The 19,616-nt window shown below is 44.5% G+C and overlaps 1 protein-coding gene across 1 annotated transcript in view; it reads left to right on the top strand.

Annotated features, from left to right (window-relative positions):
• Positions 1-19,616, top strand: part of FBXL13 (F-box and leucine rich repeat protein 13) — a gene marked incomplete at its 5' end in the record, with an annotated part of 176,071 nt that overhangs the window by 29,858 nt on the left and 126,597 nt on the right. Inside the window, 2 exons of the mRNA XM_006036277.3 lie at positions 7,068-7,163; positions 9,379-9,514. Of these exons, the coding sequence (XP_006036339.3) occupies positions 7,068-7,163; positions 9,379-9,514 (232 nt within the window). The remainder of the gene's footprint in view (positions 1-7,067; positions 7,164-9,378; positions 9,515-19,616) is intronic.

Below are 19,616 nucleotides of genomic sequence, written 5' to 3'. Positions count from 1 at the left end.
ACCCAGAAAGCCCAGGAGGGGGCAGCAAAGGATAGCGACAACGGTGATTACACCTGCGAGGCTTGGCCTGTGGTATTGGGGAGGAAAGGAGCCGCAAATAGCGCCCCCTGGCAACAGGGCTGGAGAATGGCAGCCTCCCGCTAATTAATATCATCTAATTAATTAACATCAAGGCATGGCAGGCGAGAAGGTGGGGGGTTGCCGCAGAAACAGGGGAGCGGGTCACAGTTTGGCTAAGCTCTAAAATGGTACCTGTTGCACCTCCATTCTCCCATGGCACCATGCGTACTATCTCCTTGAGTCAGCTGAAATACATCTTTTTAAAATCAAGTGTCTTTAGTTCTGCTGACCTCAAGCTTTCCTGGTGTCAGGATCAGGAATTCTGTCATATTGTGATCTGTAACAGGGTCCTCCAGGGGTGGCCGTCTTGCCACGGATACGCTCTTAGCCCTCGGCCTTGCCACCTCTCAGGCAAAACTCCCCTTCCCTTGTCTGCCATGTCTTGTTGGTATTAACCTTTAGAAAACAGGAGGCTGCCCCAGGGCTTCCCAAGCCTGATCTCATTCTCATGACCACCAGTTGCCTGTGGCCATTGCTTAAGGGCTAATTGCATGGCTCTATCTGTCCCTATACCACACCCCATGCCTCACAGGTGTTATCATTCACTGATGTTCATTCCACCTCCAGGGAGGCCTGCTCCTCCCTGGCACTTTAACTCTCTTGGCTACTCCCAAGCACAGTCTTCCTGCTTGGAGTCTACCTCTGCCCATTTCCTCTTTTTTCGGACCCCCTGGTCCACACTTGACCCCTCTCTGGGCTCTCAGATCCTCTGGTTCTACTCTCAGCCCCTCTCTGGGCTCCTGGACCCATTACTGGGGCCCTAGGGACCTCCTTCACCCCTTAATCCCTTTCCCAACTTCCAGAGTACCACAGGCAGTACTTTCCATGTTGGCGTTCAGGAGCTATAGCCATCCTGCTTAGGCAATATTCCTCCTCAGCTCAGGGCCTGAGCACCCTATGCAAATGACCGATGCAAATGTTTTGCATTTAAAAGCTTGTCTAACCTAATCCCAACTATGCTGTTGATCTAATACATAGTTTCTCAACCTGTGGTATGTGTACCCCTGGAGGTACACAAGACACAGGCAGGGGGTACACGGGTACCCCAACACTCTCTTTATAAGCCCAGCCCCCTCCTGGGTCATGTGGCCTCTGATTACCTTTCTGCTACACCAGCAGTTTGCCTCAGCTGCTGCCTTGCTCCTGCACCAAGCCTCCTGTCACATGATCACTTACTCCCAGGTTTTCCATCACCTTCACATCCTCTACCTGTTCTTCCCTATTGGTCAGGACAAGTTGCAAGACAGATAAGCTCTTAGTTGTAGTTTCAACTTGCTGGAACAGTAAGTTGTTCTCCACATAAGTTAGGAAGTTACTTGAATTTTTATGATGTTTGTTTGTATAATTCTTCCAACAGATTCTTTACAGTGAGGGTTGCCAAAATATGGAAAACGCTTCCAAGGGTGGTGGTACTGTCCCCTTTCTTGGAGGTATTTAAGAGGAGATTAGACAAACACCTGGCTGGGGCCATGTGACCCCACTCTTTCCTGCCCAGGGCAGGGGGTCAGACTCAATGATCTAATAGGTCCCTTCTGACCCTAAAATCTATGGAATTATGAAATGAAATCATGAGGTTTGAAATACCTACTGTCTGACTGATTGTCCTATTTCCTCTGTAAGAGCATTGCTAAAGATTCTGCTATTGCCTCCGCTTGCTAAGTGTAACCCAGGCGCACAGCACTGCCCATGGCCACTACCGAATACTGGGAACATGGGGTGCCCGGTAACCATTGCCCAACCCTTCTAGTGGCTGCAGCTGGTTCCTCAAGAAGAGGGTCTCCCTGTACAGAGGATGAGCCTTGCAAACAGGGTTAACTATATACAGGATTTAATTATACACAATATCAATTACAAATAATCAAACAGGTTTAACTCATAAAGGCTATTAAAGAGAATATACATACACACCCACAACCCCGGTAACAACAGTCACAGTATATAACCTTTCCTTTGAATACCCATAACCTACAAGGAGAGTACTAATCACCAGGGATCCTGGTTTTCTGTGATAAAAAATTGCAAATTCTCTGATAAAAATCCCCAAATCCATGCTTAAAATTAAATGCCCCACACAGCACTGCTGGTATCCCTCACACCCCCACCCTATAGCCCCCCAGCCCTGCTTGTGCCCCTTGCGGGCTATGGGCCCAGGGACCCAGGCCCCCAGCCCCCTGCCCCCAACAGAAGGCAGCGGCTGCTGCAGCAGGAGCATGAGCCGGCTCCCCCACTGCTGCCTGCCTGCTGTGGGCTTGGGCGGGGCCAGGTCCCAGCAGCAGTGTGCACTCCTGAGGGGTGGGAGGGACCTGTGTCCTCCAGATCTGTGTGGGGGTGGGGGGCAGGGTGGGTCCCAGATCTGTGTGGGGGTGGGGGCAGGGTGGGTATGCAATGCAGGCTCATGCTCCCTACCCTGCTGCCCTCCCCCAGGCCCTCCAGAGTGCAGCGTGTGCAACCCGGCATGGCAGCACATGGCGGGACATACACAAAAGCTGCCTGCTGCTGTGAGCCCCGCGCTGCTGTGGCCATGCTTCCCCTACAGGCAGGGGCAGCAGAGAGGGGCGCAACCCTGCACTGCCCCGGTGCACAAAGAGCTGTGTGCATGGGGGCAGTGCTTGCTTTATCCCTCTGTGCTTGCTTTGTCACTTCGTCCTGGACCCTCCTCTTTTGTCCACCTCCTTGACCCAATGCCTGCTAGTGACACCATCTATGCAGTTACCCACCTATCCATATACCAAGAATTTTAAAATACCTTTACTGCATCTTCCCTACTTCATTATAGTGAGCTTCTCCTAAGCAAGAATAGAAAAATGTATCATACTTTGCCGTGCTTATTCATATTTTCCCTGAAGGCATTGAAGGAGGATAGGTAGAAGGGTTAGGGAGAATATCTTCTTTTTTAGCTGCTTTTTTTCATGGCCATCAGGTTGTTCATGCCTAAGTCTCTGTACCATGCTTTAGGCATATGTTCAAATATATTCCTTAACTGGAGATTAATTACTCTTATTGTACTGTGGGCAGACTTGGGGCTGGGAAATATCCCTTCCCTCCATGTAGTCTACTGTTTAAGCTTGTCTTAGACATGTGGCTGTCTGTAAAGCTTTCTTTATATTTACACTCTAGTATTTTCAGAATTTTAACTCTTCAAGTTTTTAGTAGTTTAGTTTTAATAGGGCCTAACCACTTGACACTCCCATTTGACTTCAGTGAGAATTGGCAAAGATGATGATCAGGCCCTTAGTAAGATAGGATTTGACTTCTGACATTTGATGCAGTTCTATAGATGTATTTATTTAAAAATTGATACTGGCTAAATTTGAAGGTTTTTAAATTACATATGTAAAAACATTCAATAAAGGTAATTCAAAACGGAAATCAAAATGTTAGCTTTAATTTTAAAGCCCTGCTTATCTGGCAGATTTCTCATCTTCTCTTGAACCCTGGACCCTAACAATGACAGTGACTTGAATAGCCATTCCCTCAATGTATGAGAGGCAGTTTCTGGTACAGTGCTGTTTATGAGGCATTCCCCATTTTGCGTATTGTTTCCCACCTGGTCTACCAGAGCCTGGATTTCTGAACATGGGATGTGGACAACATGGAGAGGGTCCACAGGAGGGCCACTCGCATGATCAGGGGGCAGCAGGGCAGGCCCTATGAGGAGAGGCTAAGGGACCTGAACCTGTTCAGCCTCTACAAGAGGAGGCTGAGGGGGGATCTAGTGGCCATTTACAAACTAGTCAGAGGGGACCAGCAGGCATTGGGGGAGTCCCTGTTCCCACGAACACTACCAGGAGTGACTAGAAATAATGGTCACAAGCTGGCAGAGGGTAGATTCAGACTAGACATCAGGAGGCGCTACTTCACTGTCAGGGTGGCTAGGATCTGGAACCAACTTCCAAGAGAAGTGGTGCTGGCTCCTACCCGGGGGGTCTTTAAGAGGAGGCTAGATGAACACCTTGCCTCGGTCGTTTGACCCCAGTACTCTTTCCTGCCATGGCAGGAAATTGGACTTGATGATCTGCTCAGGTCCCTTCCAACCCTATCAAGTATGAAACTATGAAACATTTTGGCTAAGTATAGACAGTTAAAAAGCCCGAGGCTAAATCAATTTAATATTTGTAGGTTAGTCTAAACTGTGTAGATTGAACCAATAAGCAAGCAAACAGACATTCATTTTTGATTCTGGAAATGCAGCCACATGCCTGCAATGGCCCAGGCCAGAAGCTGCGGGGGGCGGGGGGGGAGAGGGGGGCGCTCTAGAGCATGCCTCCTTGCTTGGTTGGAGCAGACAGCTTGGGCCAAGGCTAGGCCACACCCCGGCTAGGCCACCCACCCTGCAAAGGAGGATTTGTAGGGGAGATGCAAAGCATCCTGGGATGCTGGGGGACTGTGAGTTAACTGGAATCTGGAGGGGATCTGGGACAGAATTTCAATAAACTGATTTAACTTAAATGAGTTAAGTCTGATACTACATGTATCCAGATTTATTTTAAACCAGTTTTTGGCCATTTTGAAAGCAGTTTATGTGTACTGAACTATTGTGTTACAGGTTTGGACTGGTTTCCAATTAGGCACCATCTTTTATTTTTGTGGGCCGGGGGGGGAGGGGGCATCATCTTAGCCACCCACAGCCAGAGCAGAGCTGAGCGGAGCCTGTGTGGGGCAGGGGCAGATGCAGACCGCCCACTGGAGGCTTGGGCTTCCCACCTTACTGCCACCCCTCTGGGAGTCATGCACCCCTGCTGTGGTGAGGCTCCCTCTGCCCTCCTGCAGTAGTGGAGGGCACAACTCCATGCCACTACCTCCGCTGCTGCTGGGTGGGCAGGGGGCACCTCACCATGGCAGCGTGGCTGGTGTGGGGCTTCTGGGGGGAAGGCAGCAGGGTAGGGAGCCCTAAGCCTGCAGTGGGCAGCCCACATCTGCCCCCACCCCATGCATAAATTTGGGAGGCACACGCCTCCCCATTGCCCCCTCTCCAGGAGTGTGCACCATGGCAGGGAGCTGCCCCCCACCCCATGAATGAGCCACCCATGGCTCTGTTCCACTCCACGCTACCAGACCCAGGCCCCATGCACCGCCCTGGCTGGGCAGAGCCCCTAGGCCTAGCCCCTGCCCCACTACATCCCTCACTGTGGGAGCCTCAATCTGCACCCTCTCATAGACTTACGTGCAGGGTAAGTATGGGGGAGCTGCTCTCCACTGCTGTCTGGGGCTGTATTCTTGGTGTCACGCACATGTGCATGCACACACATATACATGGTACCCCCTGTGTCCCACTCCCCAGAGCCCCTTGCAGTCTGTAATTCTGCCAGCCTGCAAGGGGAAACCCACCATTTCCCACATTTTTCCATGGTGAATGGAAAACCCAAATCCCTGCACAATACTGGGAATCCAGGACAAATGCTGTCTCCGAGTCCTATAGCCCAGGACCACGACCTAATGTTTCCTTTTTAGGACTTTCCTGCCCAATTAAGGACGGGTAGTCACCCTACCCTCTTCCTGAGAGGGGTCAGGGCCCTTGGGTCCCCACGTGCTTAGTGCCTATGTTTCTGATCACTTATATCAATTTATGTTTAATTTCTGGCTCTAGCCTTTAGGCACTAGATGAACACCTGAATTTTAAAATGTTAGGAAATAACATTAAAATCCCAGTATCCATTGTTTTGAGAAATATGGTGAAAACACCTCATTGTTCATGGGTGATTTTCAAGTTCTTTGTGTTACTATGTTATTTCATATTTTCACCAATATAGTATGAGCGCGCCAAAATGTGTAGTTTTTCTAATAACATCTCTTTTATGTTCCATCAGAATGACTGATTTCAGGCTATGATCTCTGGAAAGAGCCAATTCTGCCACTTCCAAAATTTTTATGAAAAAGCACTTTTGGCAAGCAGTAATGCAATAGGGATGTAGAATAGGAAATTCAGACTGGTATTTCTAGAGTATAGATTGTGACCAAAGGAAAATTACTCGGTACCTACTAACACACCACCAGTCAAACAAATATTTTACCGATCTCTTAACAGAGATCAGTAAGATAATTTCATAGCTGAACTTGCCTTCACTGAATTAAGCTTGAGAAAGGGGCTACAAGCTAAGATATTTTGGGTGTGTTTACACGTGGCCGTACGGCACCTTTGGTACTGCGTTGCCATTTAGTACTTCCTTTTGGAAGTACTAAAAGATGGTGCAGTAACAACCCATAATGCTCTGTGCTGGCCACGCATGGTTATTTTTGGCTGCTGCGTTGCCATAGCAATGCACTATAGCGAGAGAGTGCATTGCTACGGTGACGTAGCGACAGCATCACAGTTTTTGCCAACGGACACTATGGCGCTGTAGCATCTTGTGTAGGTGTGCCCTTTGTATCCTGCCTGTCTCCCCTTTAAAAATCTGCCTTATTTGACTGTAAATTGGGAAAATGGCACCCTTGACTGCTATAATAAGCATTTGATCATAATATGACTGCAAAATGCCTTATAGAATTATAGGATTGGTAAGGCCCTCTGGAGTCATCTAGTCCTACCCTCAGCACAAGGCAGGACGCCCTATTTCTAGACCATTCCAGACAAAGGCTTATCCAACCTCTTCTTGAAAGTCTCTAGTGAAGGAGATTCCTCAGTTTCCCTAGGCAGATTGTTCCATTGTCCTTGTGTTCTTATAGTTAGGAAGTTTTTCCTGAGACTTAATTTAAATCTTCTTTGTTACAATTTAAACCCATTGCATCCTATCTTACCCTGACATTATTACATGGCTCCAGAGGAGAAAATGACTCCTAGTTTGGTATACTATATCTAGAGATGTGAAATTTGATGAGAAAAGAACTATAAGTCTACTATTTTGGACTGATGAATAAGTACTGGATGTTGATGTTTTATTGTTGCTTTGTTTGTTTTTCAGTCTAGTGGTCTCTCTTAAACAGTATTTCTATTTGTTTTTCCAACCTAGATTTTTCACTACACAGACTTAATTGATCTGGCAAGGTGTGCTCAAGTTAGCCGAACCTGGATGTCAGTAACACAAAATAGTTCATTATGGAGTGATGTAAGTAAGACAGTCTGAAACTGACATTGTACCAATTTTAATGTTTGATTTCAAGTTTCAGAGAGTAAGGATGAAATGATCAGGTTATGTTTAAAAATCCTAAGCACCCCAAGTGAAATGTTGTCCATATTGAGGTGCATCACAAATTACCATTGATATCGGTGGAGCTGGGTTTTTTTCTCTCAGTTTTATGTACATCACTATAAAACTGGCATAAGCAAAAGAGAAGCCTGGAACTAAATATATATTTATATGTTGAATATAGATATAAAATTTTGGGTCCTTATCCTTTTTTTACAGTTTTTATACAGTACAGTCAGTCAGTTTGTGTCTATATTTCTTGATTCAAGATATGATACATATATTTGCCATTTCAAAATCAGAAGTGGTAAACTTGATATATGATTGAAGAAAAATGCTAAAATCCAAACTACAATACTAACAAATTCTAAATGTTTTTGTCATAACTAAAAGAACAGTTAAGTGAAAATGGCAATTTAAGGTTTTATATCTTTTCTGTAGAACACTGATAGTAGTATTAGAAGATATGAAGACTCATTTCTTATTTTCAGTAGTACCATCGCCGATTCCATTTTAAAACATGCAAGTTAGACAATTCCTATAAACTTCTACCTCACAAAATTCAGAATCACGTAGTTATTTCAGAAAGCTGTAGTAGTTTATTTGAAAGAGTATCTAATTTCCTGTCTGAAAAAGTACATATGTGTAGATATTGTGTGTAATAATCACATATTATTTTTTTCAAAATTCTTACCACGTGATACTAAGTAGTAAAAAAAAGGCAAAAACAAGCAATCATCAGTAGTACTTTTTCTTTCTGTAAGATACTGTATAAGAATGTATAAGTATGTTTTGGTTTATTTCTCTATACCAGAAACCCTAGCAAGTTTTACAGGTCTCTTCTTGACATAAAAACAGTAAATAGTTCTGTAGAAATTGGAATGCTCCTGGTGATGTCACTGGAATGATTATTCCACTTTATTAGGAGACTAGTGTTTTGTGACTAAAAAGATAGCTAGACAGTAGACACCATAGATATGACATTTCACTGGACTATTGTAAGTTTGTTATACAATTTCTAGTATACAAAGTAGGGGAAATTTTGGGTGAGCACCAGGCTTAGTGTTTTCAGACATGCATGTCTCTGTTTCATTTGGGTGTCATACTTCTCAGGGTTTAGTGAGACAGATAAGATCTATGAAGTATGTCCAATGGAAATGTAGGGTGTGCATCCAGGGCAGAAGCAAATGTGTACTGGAAAAGATGGAAATTAGAATATGGTGATGAAGACTGATGTTCATGGTAGTTAAGGTAGAGACCATATGGCATAAAGTATAATACAGATGGATTCAGTATGGTTTTGGTGTAAATTCTGTATTTTAAATATGACCTACAAAGGAAACGTAGATGTTTGTGCTCCTGCTTGCTTATTTAGTGGGAGCTAGGATAAAAAAATCCTGAATATTTTGTGTCTTCTTCAAAAAAGGAGGGATTTTTTTAATGTTTATTTTCTTAGAAATATTAGACTCTTACTGTCCTGTTGTTGCTGGAGAACTTTTTAGGCAGACTCTTGAAAACTATTTTCTCCATTTTTTTGTTATCATCTGTTCAATTTGGTTTTCACAACAACTAGAAAAAGAACATTAATTGTTAATGATCCAGATATCCCAGCCAGGTAAAGTTAGCTCAGGTACAGCTATCTAAATAACCAAAGAGTCCATAAGCGAAAAAAGGCAGGTGAGACTTTATGTTCCTAATATTTCTAAGATAAAAAATTAATTGCAAAAAGCTTTAATAGTTTTACATTTTTATACATCATAAAGAAACAATGAATAAACAAGTGGTGGTGTGTGTGCCCTTGTTTGTTTCTTTTTGGTTTTTGTTTTGTTCAGATATCCTGCTCTCATATGCTCATAGCTGTGGACTAGGGAATGCCCCAGTTTGTAAATATAAGTTTTAGGCATTAGTTGCATAAATGCTTTATTTATGTGCGTGAAAAATTTTAATGAACTCTGCGAGGCTACTCATATATGTAAAGATAAGGATGTGCATAGTGTTTGCAAGACCTGGATGTCGAGACTGCACAGCAGATTTTTAACATTTAGTTCTTTAAATAATCACACATATTTTGCATGTATGTCTATATTTTAGATACCTGTACGATATATAGATATCTGTATTGTTTAATTTTTAGATTGATTTTTCTGCAGTAAAACACAAGATTCAAGACAAAACAGTAGTTAATATTTTGCAGAAGTGGCGTCCTTATGTTTTACGTTTGAATCTTCGTGGTTGTTCTTCTCTTCACTGGCCCAGCTTTAAAAGTATTGGTAAGTTTTTTTTAATATTTTTTATTTCTACCTCCTATCTCATTTTCTTTACAGTGTCACTAGCTTTTCTTCACTTTACAGCACATATAGTTCCCTATAATTTCAGTCACAGTGAATTAGTGTGTGTGTGGAATTAGTAGGTTAACATTACTTTAAGCAGCTTTTCCTTCCATCCACACTTCTAGGCCCCATACCAATCTTATAACTGAACAGTAGTAAAGTCACGCAGAAAGCTTTTATTTCTGAGGCACTGTGAATATAGTATAGTGCATGAGAATGCAAGCATCTGCTTAAATGTATATGAGTGAATCCAATGATACTGAGGTAATTATACCAGATTTCAGATGTACAGTACTATGATGTTGCAAGATAATATAAAGTCAGTCACAGGGGTGTGCTGCAGGGGCGGGAAGCCCCAGGCATCTTCTCCTGCCAGGCAGAGAAGACAGCCAGCTCCAGAGCCTGAAGCTTCTCTCCGGTGCTGCGCAGCCCCAGCAGGGAAGGCATCTGGCTCCAACATGTGGGGCTTCCCTCCCTGCTGTGTGCGTTCAGGGTCTGCGCACGGGTGCCAGGGAGTGCTGGCAATACAGGCAGCCACGCGGCGGCTGAGCCCCTTGCTGCGATGGGCAACACTGGCCGGAGCCGTGCCCCACTGGGTGCCTGTGCCCTGAGCGCCCCGCCTGCTGCTGCTGCCACTGCCTGCTGGGGCTGTGCACCACTGGGGGGAGTGTGGGGGGGTCCCTACACCCCCCACTCTCTGTCACATTCGCATGCTGCCCACCCCAGCTCCATGCTCCATGCTCCCTCCCAGCTGCAGCCCTGCCCCCGCCACTTCCCTACCCGCTGCCCGGAGTCGGCAGGAGACTGGGGAAACAAGCAGGTCCCGGGGCCTATGGCAGTAGTAGCCGTACACGGAAGCTGCATGCTAGCCGGCTGGACCCTTCAGCCCACAAGGGTGGGAGTGAGGCAATAGGGTACGTTTTTGGGGCTGTGTGTTCATGTGGGTGCCTCGCTCCCACCCTTGTGGGCAGAAGGCCTGGGTGGGGCACAGTTTGTTGGGGGCGGGTCCCACAGGCCAGATGAAAGTGCTTGGCAGGCCAGATCTGGCCCGTGAGGATCACTGGGGCCTGGGTACAGGTTCAGGGAGCAGAACAGCAAGAGCTGGCACTGCTCAGAGCCACAAAGCAGTGGGTGGAACAACCCGGCCTGGCCAAAGGGCACGTGGCTCTTGAGCGTGGTGTCGGGGGCCCCGGGTAGCAGCAAGAATGGTCTAGTCCTGCCTGAAGGCACGTGGCCCAGGCCTGGCCGAGCTGGCTTCATGTGGCACAGGTGGTCTCAGGCAGCTGGGGCTGCGCCACACCACTGGAGGGGCTCTGCTAGTAGCACGTCCTAAGTCCCTAAGGGACCCACCCCTCCTGAGCAGTCCCCCCCCACCTCCACAGTCCCCCCACATCCACACACACACAATCCCACCACCCCCACATCCCTACTTACCGGGGACAGAGCCTGGGTTGATCCACCGCTGCAGCCTTGCCCCATTCTTATTTGCTCCAACACACTGAAGCAGCATGCTGGGGCAGCAGGGGCATGGGGCAGCCATAGAGATGTTCTGGCCAGGTGCCAGAGCATCTCTTTGGAGGACCCAGCCTGCAGTTGCTTCAAGGCATACTCCAGTTGACTCTGGATCCAATCTACGCAGCTTAAAGAAACCCACACAGATTGGATCTATTCTGCCTCTGGCCTTTTGAATGTCTGTACTTAGCCTAAATTTATAAGAGACATTTAAAGATTGCAAGGCTGCTCAGGTACCTGAACACCTTGGTCCAAGGGCTTTGTCTGGGTACTGTTTGGGAAGAGATGTATTTGTGGATGGCTGAGAGATGACTCAAATGGCAAGCAGATGAGACAGCACATGGAAACAGAAGAGGAGGTTTCATCACACTCTGAACAGAGCTGTACCAAGTTGTAAATGGTACCTGCTCATTCTGACAGATAGATGCATTGCTAGCTACATCACTTTAGTGTGTGCCATTGGCTACTGGAAATGGCATGCCTTGGTCAGTAAGATTCAGATGGACCTTTTACTCTTATTGTGGGTAGTGCTATCTACAATTAAGTTTGCTTAACAACTTCCGTTCAAAGAAATTTTTTTTCAGTGGCATATGACTTTGGCAAACTTAAACAATTTCACTTAATTTCCATGCCAGATGTCAGCTTCAGGGTGGGTTTTTTGTTTGTTTGTTTGTTTGGTTTTTTAACATTCACTTAAACAGTTCAGCTGTTTCAAAGAATGAAGCTAGGGGAAAGCACAGTCTTTTACCCATGTTAACTGTCCCCCACCCCCAACTTTAAAACTTAATTAAGAAGCTCCAACATCACCATGTTTTAGAGCATGTACTTGAAATTTGGCAGGGACTTTCTAACCAAGTTGTCTTTATATGCCTTTGCCTTTACCAAGGAATTTTATTCAGAGGTTAATTTTGGCTTAGTTATTGTCCTTCAAAAAAACTCCATTCACACATGATTAGAAGATCTTTGTTAGAGTTTGGTAGCTAAATTCTCTATACACATTTAATCTCTAACATGCATGCACCACCCCAGGGCTTCAGGGATTCAGTAAAATTTTCCTACAGTTGCTTTTTTTCGCCACCAGAGGTTGCGCTGCTGCAGAGTAGAGGGACTGAGAACAAGGCTTCTGCTTTTTCCCCCAGCTGGAGCCTTGGATGTGATGATGTGGCAGAAGCTGCCTGACTGAAATGCAAAGGGATAAGGAGCCAGGCTGGGAGGAGGTAGAGCAAGGAGAATCAGGGAAAGAATGGAAGGAGGAGGAGGCAGAACCATGGGATGGAAAGATGCAGAGGAGGAGGAAGACAGGAAATGATAGTGAGAAAACATATGGTGAGGCTGGAGCCAGGCTGGAACATAGGATATGAGGGGGTGCCATTGAATTCATTAGGAGCAGTGCATCCTGAGACCTGGCAATTTTGTAATGTTGGAAATAAACTATTTAAACAGTGTTTTCAGCACATGGGACATATGTCTTTGGCTTCACACTGATGAAATCTCAATAACTATCTTTGATTTCTGGCTCAACTTTGCTTCAGTGTTTAGCTCTACCAACAAGAAAGCCTTCCTTTTTATCATTTTGTTTTTACAGTATCCTTTAACTAAAAAGAAATGTTTTCAAAAGAGAAGGAATAGATTCCATATCAATGAATGGTATACTTTGAATTTAGCAAATAGAAAAATATATTGCAATGTTTTAGATGAGGTTAGAATGAATTTAATATTTAATTAGATGATAAATTATTGAAATGGTTTGCTGGAGCCAATAGCAACCATTCTCTTTATTTTTCTTTATATTTAGAAACTAGTTGTTTTGTGCAATTATTGGTGAGAACAATTTGCTCTCTAGAGTGGCGATGGAAAAGAGTAATTGGCCAAGACTAATAGATGTATTTGGTGATGTTCTTGGCATTCAACCTAGAGAGAAAATAACATTCTCAATGGTAGTGGTATGCAAGCTATTTAGTAAAATTTAATTTCATATCATATATGACTCTGACAGACATGGAAAGCCAAAGTGAATCATATGTGGGCATGGATGCAGTCTCTCTATTATGCACTTAAAAGTGTAAGATCCTTTTGGGATTTTTCCATCCCTAATGTATTTGATGAAAAACTTAACATATCATTGTATATACTGGCTTATATGACCTACAGTCATTTTATGGCCACTATGATCCTTGCTTTCCAGATTTTCTGTTTTCTCAGAGATCCTTTCATTGCTCCTACATTCATTTGGATATAATGATCGTGACTACATTTGTAATTTCTGACTTGCCTTAGAAGGTGAGAAAAGTTGTTTTTGTTACTTGCATTAGGCTCTGGATACTACTCCCTTATTTCATAATACAGATAATGATGATGTAAATAGTTTGTGTATGTGGATGCACTGGATGAAATATTCTGAATAATGTTTGGATGTAATGATTTCTCCATCTTATATTTTACTGTATAATAAAGGTAGTGTACATAGACTTATTTTATCAAAATGCAGACTGGATACCTTTAGAAAATGCTAAATGTTAACAGTTAGTTGTTAGCTAGTAGGGCTGTGTGAAGCTTCGGTAGCTGATTAGATTTGAAGGAGATTTGGCCCTATTCGACTGACGAATCTCTGAATCCGAATTGAATCAGGAAACCCATTAAAAGCTCCGAACTGAATCGGAAACTGGGGCTGGCGGTGGCACCAGGCTGACTCTTCCCGGTGCTCAGTGCACCCTCCCTGAGCACCAGGAACAGCCCAGTGCTGTCACCAGCCCCAGCCTGCAGCGGCAGCCTACTATCATCCTGCATCCACATCCAGGGGCACTGGGCTGTTCCCGGAACTCAGTGCAACCGCCCTGAGCACTGGGAAGAATCAGCCTGGTGCCACCGCTGGCCCCAGCCTGCAGAGGCAGCCTGTTGTCATCCCACGTTCAGATCCAGAGGCATGCGGCCCCAGGAAGAGCCTGACACAGCCTCCCAGCCCTCCCAGGGGGTGCGGAGCAGCAAGAGGTGCATCCTGCCTTCTCCCCTCACTGACTGGCAGTTTTTGTTGCAGCTGGCACCGGTTGCTCCCGGGGCCACTGCAGTGGGGGATAGGGTGAGTGTGGACAAGATGCGCCACATCCCGCACCGCCCGGGGCTCTGCTTGCTGCCACACCCCCCAGCCCCTATTGCAGCGGCCCTGGGAGCAGCTGACAACAGCTGCCTGCACCACAGCATGGTGCAGCCCAGGAGCTGGAGTGAGTGAGGACAGGCAGAATCCAGGCGTGAGGGGACAGGCAGAGCACAGTGTAGCTCCGGGAATGGCACCCCTCCCCTGGCCCCTTCCCTAGGCCCAGCCTCACTCCCTCCCTCCCTCATCGCCTTGGGAACCTAGCCCTACTTGTTACCTTATAAAGTGGGTTCACTTTATGAGGGAAACCTGTATAGCCTATGGCTGAATCTCTGAATTGGCCCCGAATCTCTCCAGATCAATTCGGACCTCTTAATGAGTCTCTAGATTTGATTTGGATTCGGAGATTCGGCTGCCAAATCAGGCCGAATATCCTCCGAATCAAATCAGCTACTGAAGCTTCGCACAGCCCCAATAAATACGGAGGACTGGCTGCTATTTTGGGGGAGCTGTGTGGGTGCATGGGTAGGTGGATCCAGGCAGAAACACCACAGAAGCAAACAGAAAAGCAGCAGAAAGCCATGGAAAAGCAGAAAAGCCCTTCAAGCATGACCTGGAAAGAAAAGTAAAAGAGTGAGTTTTCTGATACATTATCAGTGAGAAAAAGTTATCTGGAATACTGAGCATATAAAATATTCATAAATCAGATGGAGTATAACAGTTTTCTTAAGAAAAAAATAGTTTTTTGAATTGCTGGAAATATTGCACACATGGCACTCTACAACCATAATATGTTATTTTAAATAGTCTAAAATTAAGTTATGCCAGAATAATATGTGGTCAAGTAATTAAAGTCTGCATCAATGTATATTCACAGAGGGCTGGTATAGTTGAACATATCTTAATTTTGGCATTTTCTAACTTTAGAGGATTTAACTTTGCAACCTTACTACCATTCTTTTTAATAGTATTTTTAGTATAATTCCCTAGTTTTAAAAAACTCCCAAACAACACTACTTCCTTCCCTGCTCTCCCCCACCAAAAAATCCCCTTCTCTTGACACCCATAGGAGGGATCAGCAAGGTTGAAGCTTTAGCTCAGTTACACAGACCTCTGCCACTGGAGCTGCTTGAAGTCACTGAAAGCAATAGTTGGTTGTCACTCATTGCCCAGCCAGTTCCAATCTCTCCATCCAGTTTCTTATTCAATGTCATGTATATACACAGAACAATATGGGTGCAGAGCACAGAGATCTCAACAAGCTGGGTCATATACCAGTAGTAATATAGTGTGGAGCTCCATGCAGGCTGAGAAGCAGGGTAAATTAGACTGTATGGAATTTCCCACTACTCATTTTATTTAGTTTTAGGAGATAGCTAATATCCTTCCACTGCGTGGCAATCTTTTCTGGCTGAGGGCCAGAATGACCTGTTGGGGCAGGTCAGAGGCAGGTGAGTGGAAGGGCCCAACTACTGTCATTGTTTATTTCCAGCAGCATGGAGAGAGCACCTCTAGCCAGTGCTCACTCTCATGGACAGAGTGCCTGCAACTAAAGCCCCCCATCTCTGAATGTCACCAAAGCCCCACCTCTACAGGCTGGATCCAATCCATGAGCAAGAGATTGCTGACTCCTCCTGTACAGCATTGTGCAGTGCAGGCATACCTCCAAGTCTCTGGTCCCACTGGCTCTCAGTTACTCTCTGTGTGTCCAGGTAGTCCTGATCTCTGCACTCGGTTTCCTGTCCCAGTCTCCTTGGCCAGTAAGTCCCTGTCTCCTTCACTACCTTGTCCCACTATTTCCCTCAACTCCCCATCCTTGAGTTCCTCTCCCTAGCCCTCTAGTTCCAGTCGTCTCTGAGATTCCTTCTCCCAATCTAATTCCCTTTACTTGCTTCCCAGTCTGTCCCATATATATTCAAGTCGGTTGGCTTTTCCTTCAGGAAGCCCAAACCCAAACACAAAGGAATAGAAATATAGTAGAAATGTTGAGAACACAGGGAAACAGTTTTCCAGCCTTTGATTTCTAATGCCTGACATCCTGCAGCAGCCCAGATCTTTAATTACAGGAAAAGTCTTGCTCTGCTGTGGGCTAGAACATGCCTCCTTTAGATGGCTACAATGCTGAATTTATCTGGAGTAGGGCGATGTAATTTTCACTGGTTTCATGGAAATTTTTTGCCTGAATAGTTAAAAGTTGACAGTTATAAGCAACTGAAAATAGGATCTTATAATAAATAATGTTCGGCAGCCTCAAATATAGGTGGTGCTATTAGACCCCCTGTGGTTAACAGAAGAACAGTAATGACTTCTGTGTTTTGTGAGTCTTTATCTCTGCAGAACTTTTTATCCAAATTCACTAATTTTTGATAATTTAAAAGTATTTGGTACTTAGCCATTGCTACTTATGACATTAAAGTGCTTTATTCCAAAGCCAGCAAATTGCCCTCCTTGCTTATCCCTATCTAGTAAGATTATTTTCAACTAGTATATAGTCCTTGTTTCCTCAGTCAACACGACTTGTAAGTTTCAGTTTGTAAGGTTTAGATTGGATATCAGTAAAAACTTCTTCACTGTTAGAACAGTGAGGCAGTGGAATAAACTGCTTAGGGAAAATGTAATCTCCATCACTGGAGGTGTTCAAGAAGAGATCGGATAAGGATCGGTCAGGGATGATTTAGGAAGAGTTGTGTCTGGAGTGCTCTCTAAAAAGCAACAGTTGGAGGCCCAGGAGCAACACCCTCCTTTTTCCCCACACACGGACAGGTGACTGGAAGATAACAGAAAGAGCTCTATAGCCTAGAACTGTGGTTCTCAACCTTTTTTTGTATCAGGGCCCATTTGTAAACATCAGGGGCCAGTCCCAACCCACTGCACCCCCACCCCAAGCCCAAGGCCCCCAGTGTGTTTGGCGGGGGTGGGTGTATGGGGGGCCAAGTAACCCCTTGCAGGCTGGATCTCTGCCAGCCTGCAAGGGGAAAGCTCCAGTTTCTCATGTTTTCATTCTTTAAAGGAGAATCTATTTTTAAAAATTGTTGATCCATTTTTAAAGTTTGTTCATGACCCTTTCATATATTCTTGTGACCCACTTTTGGGCTGCAACCCACAGGTTGAGAAATGCTGGCCTAGAGCAGTGATTTTCAACCTTTTTTGTACCAGGATCCATTTGTAAACATTGATGGCCACTCCCAACCCAGTGCCCCTCATGCCCAACCTGCTGCACCCTGCCCCCAGGCCCTAGCCCCTCAGTGTGTGGGGCAGGGGGGACCCCAAGCAGCTCCTTGCAGGCTGAAACTTTGACAGCCTGCAAGGGAAAAGCCACGGTTTCCCATGTTTTTTCCTTTAGAGGAGAATCTATTTTTAAAGTTTATTGATCCATTTTTAAAGTTTGTTTGTGACCTTTTGATATATTCTTGCAACCCACTTTTAGGTCACAGCCCACAGGTTGAGAAACGCTGCCCTAGAGCAGATGGATATTGAAGAGGACCATGCTCAGCAGCAGGAAAATGAAGTAGAGCTCCAGAACTGGCTAAGTTTTGAAAGCAGATTAAAGCAGCTAGGATAAGTTTATGGAGAGAATACAGAAAGGGGAGTTCTGGCTGTTCAATTAATTAGAGGGTGTGATGTGTGGAGTTATGCTTGCTGTTTAGGTTGCAGAGCAGAATGGAGTTTCTTTGGTTTTTCCTGTGCTTCTGGGCTTTGCTGGTTGTCACATGAAGCTGTGAAGGAATTTTCCCCCTCTTGTTGCTACAGGTGCTAAGGGGTTTGTTTTTTCACTTTCCTCAGAAGCATTGGGTTTTGGTTGCCTCCAAGGCTAGGGATTTTGACTAGGGTGTGCCAGTTTTTCTGCTGGGACTAAAACTCAGAGTTTCTAGGCTTGAGGGTCTTGCCTATCTGCTCAGGGTCAGACTGATCACCCTATTTGGGATCAAGAGGGGATTTTACCCCATGGTCATATTGGTTTGCACTGTATGGGGTTTTGCTTTCCTCGGTAGCAGTGATTGAAGGCATAGCTCTCTTCCTTAGATTACTTGAGTATGTTTAAACAACAATTGCAGCCCCAGGATAATGATAATCCTTGTTCCTCTGCTTTACATTGGCAGGTTAGAGTGCTTTTGGTGTCTTTGGGCAATATCCCTTGTTGATGTGCAACAGGGTTGATTGTGTAGTTTAAGGAATAGGTTAGAAAATGGATTTATATAGGATGGTTTGGACAGGAGTGATCTTGCCTCTGATGGGAGGTTTGGACTGCATGATCTCCTGAGGCTTCTTGCAGCCCTACATTTTATGATCTGTGCTCTTCTATTTTTCTTAAACCTGTACAGCTAAGACACTAAATTGTATCCAGCATGATTAGAACATCTATTTGCAAATTGCATACTTTCCAGTACTTGCTGATATTTTGTATCTTCTCCCAGCTCAAAATAAAAGATTATATCCATTTTCAATTGCTCACTTTCATTTGATTTGATCTATTTGTGCTGGTACAGTAAGTGTGATTGTTTGCAAAGAATGTTCAAGATGTATATATCTGAAACAGTTTGTTCTAATGATTATGGATATCCAGTAATCTACTTTAAAAATGCAAAATGATTCAATCGGTGTTTTATTGATATTAAAATGAACAGCACAAATGCATTCCTTTAACATCCACAGATGTTGGGCATACAGCCTACCTGTTCCTGTCTGTTTTGAAAGCTTGATTGACTTAGAAAGTAAGACATTTCTGTGATATGATGCTTTTATAATTGCTGTAAGCCCATTCCCCCCCCCCCTTCCCATTTCCATATTGTTGAAAATTATACCACAGTCTGCTCCTTAGCAGTTTTTCTTGCTAACAGTTTGGGCTGAATCATCTGTTCAAGTATAGCTTACAGATGTCATGAGCCTTTCCACACTAACATCCATTATCCACAGTTCTGATCTCATCTTTTGAGATAAATCCAAGATTACACAGATTTACCATTTTATTGTTAATAGTAAAACAGCAGTGATGGCTAGCTTTAAAATCTTTCTGGCTGGCTAAACAGTTCAAAGTCACTATTGCAAGTGATTCAGCAGCAAAATGATAGTTTTTAATTTTGTTGTTGTTGTGTGCATATAGCACCAGTTTGGCAAATGAGGTACATGCATTATATGTGTGTATAGTAGTAATTGTTTCATTTCTTCCAATAAACATTTTAATACTGTTCCAGTTCATACTGACTGACAAAGAGAGAGATTATTGTGCCAGTAAAATGTAAAATGAGTATATTGGAGACATGAAATATAGTTCAGCTGTTTGTGATATTACTTCACCCACTCAGGCATCTGTAACAGGGGAGTGATCTTAGGGAACTGCTTGACCTCCATATGTTCCTGGGGTTTATAGTTTGCTGCTATTAGAATTCATAGTGCAGGAACTAGAGATTTGCTGTAGGATGCTAAAGATTTCTGAGTACT

The sequence above is a fragment of the Alligator sinensis genome, unplaced genomic scaffold (genome assembly GCF_000455745.1).
Source record: "Alligator sinensis unplaced genomic scaffold, ASM45574v1 scaffold896_1, whole genome shotgun sequence".
Taxonomy (NCBI): domain Eukaryota; kingdom Metazoa; phylum Chordata; order Crocodylia; family Alligatoridae; genus Alligator; species Alligator sinensis.
This window is presented reverse-complemented; position numbering and strand designations above follow the sequence as displayed.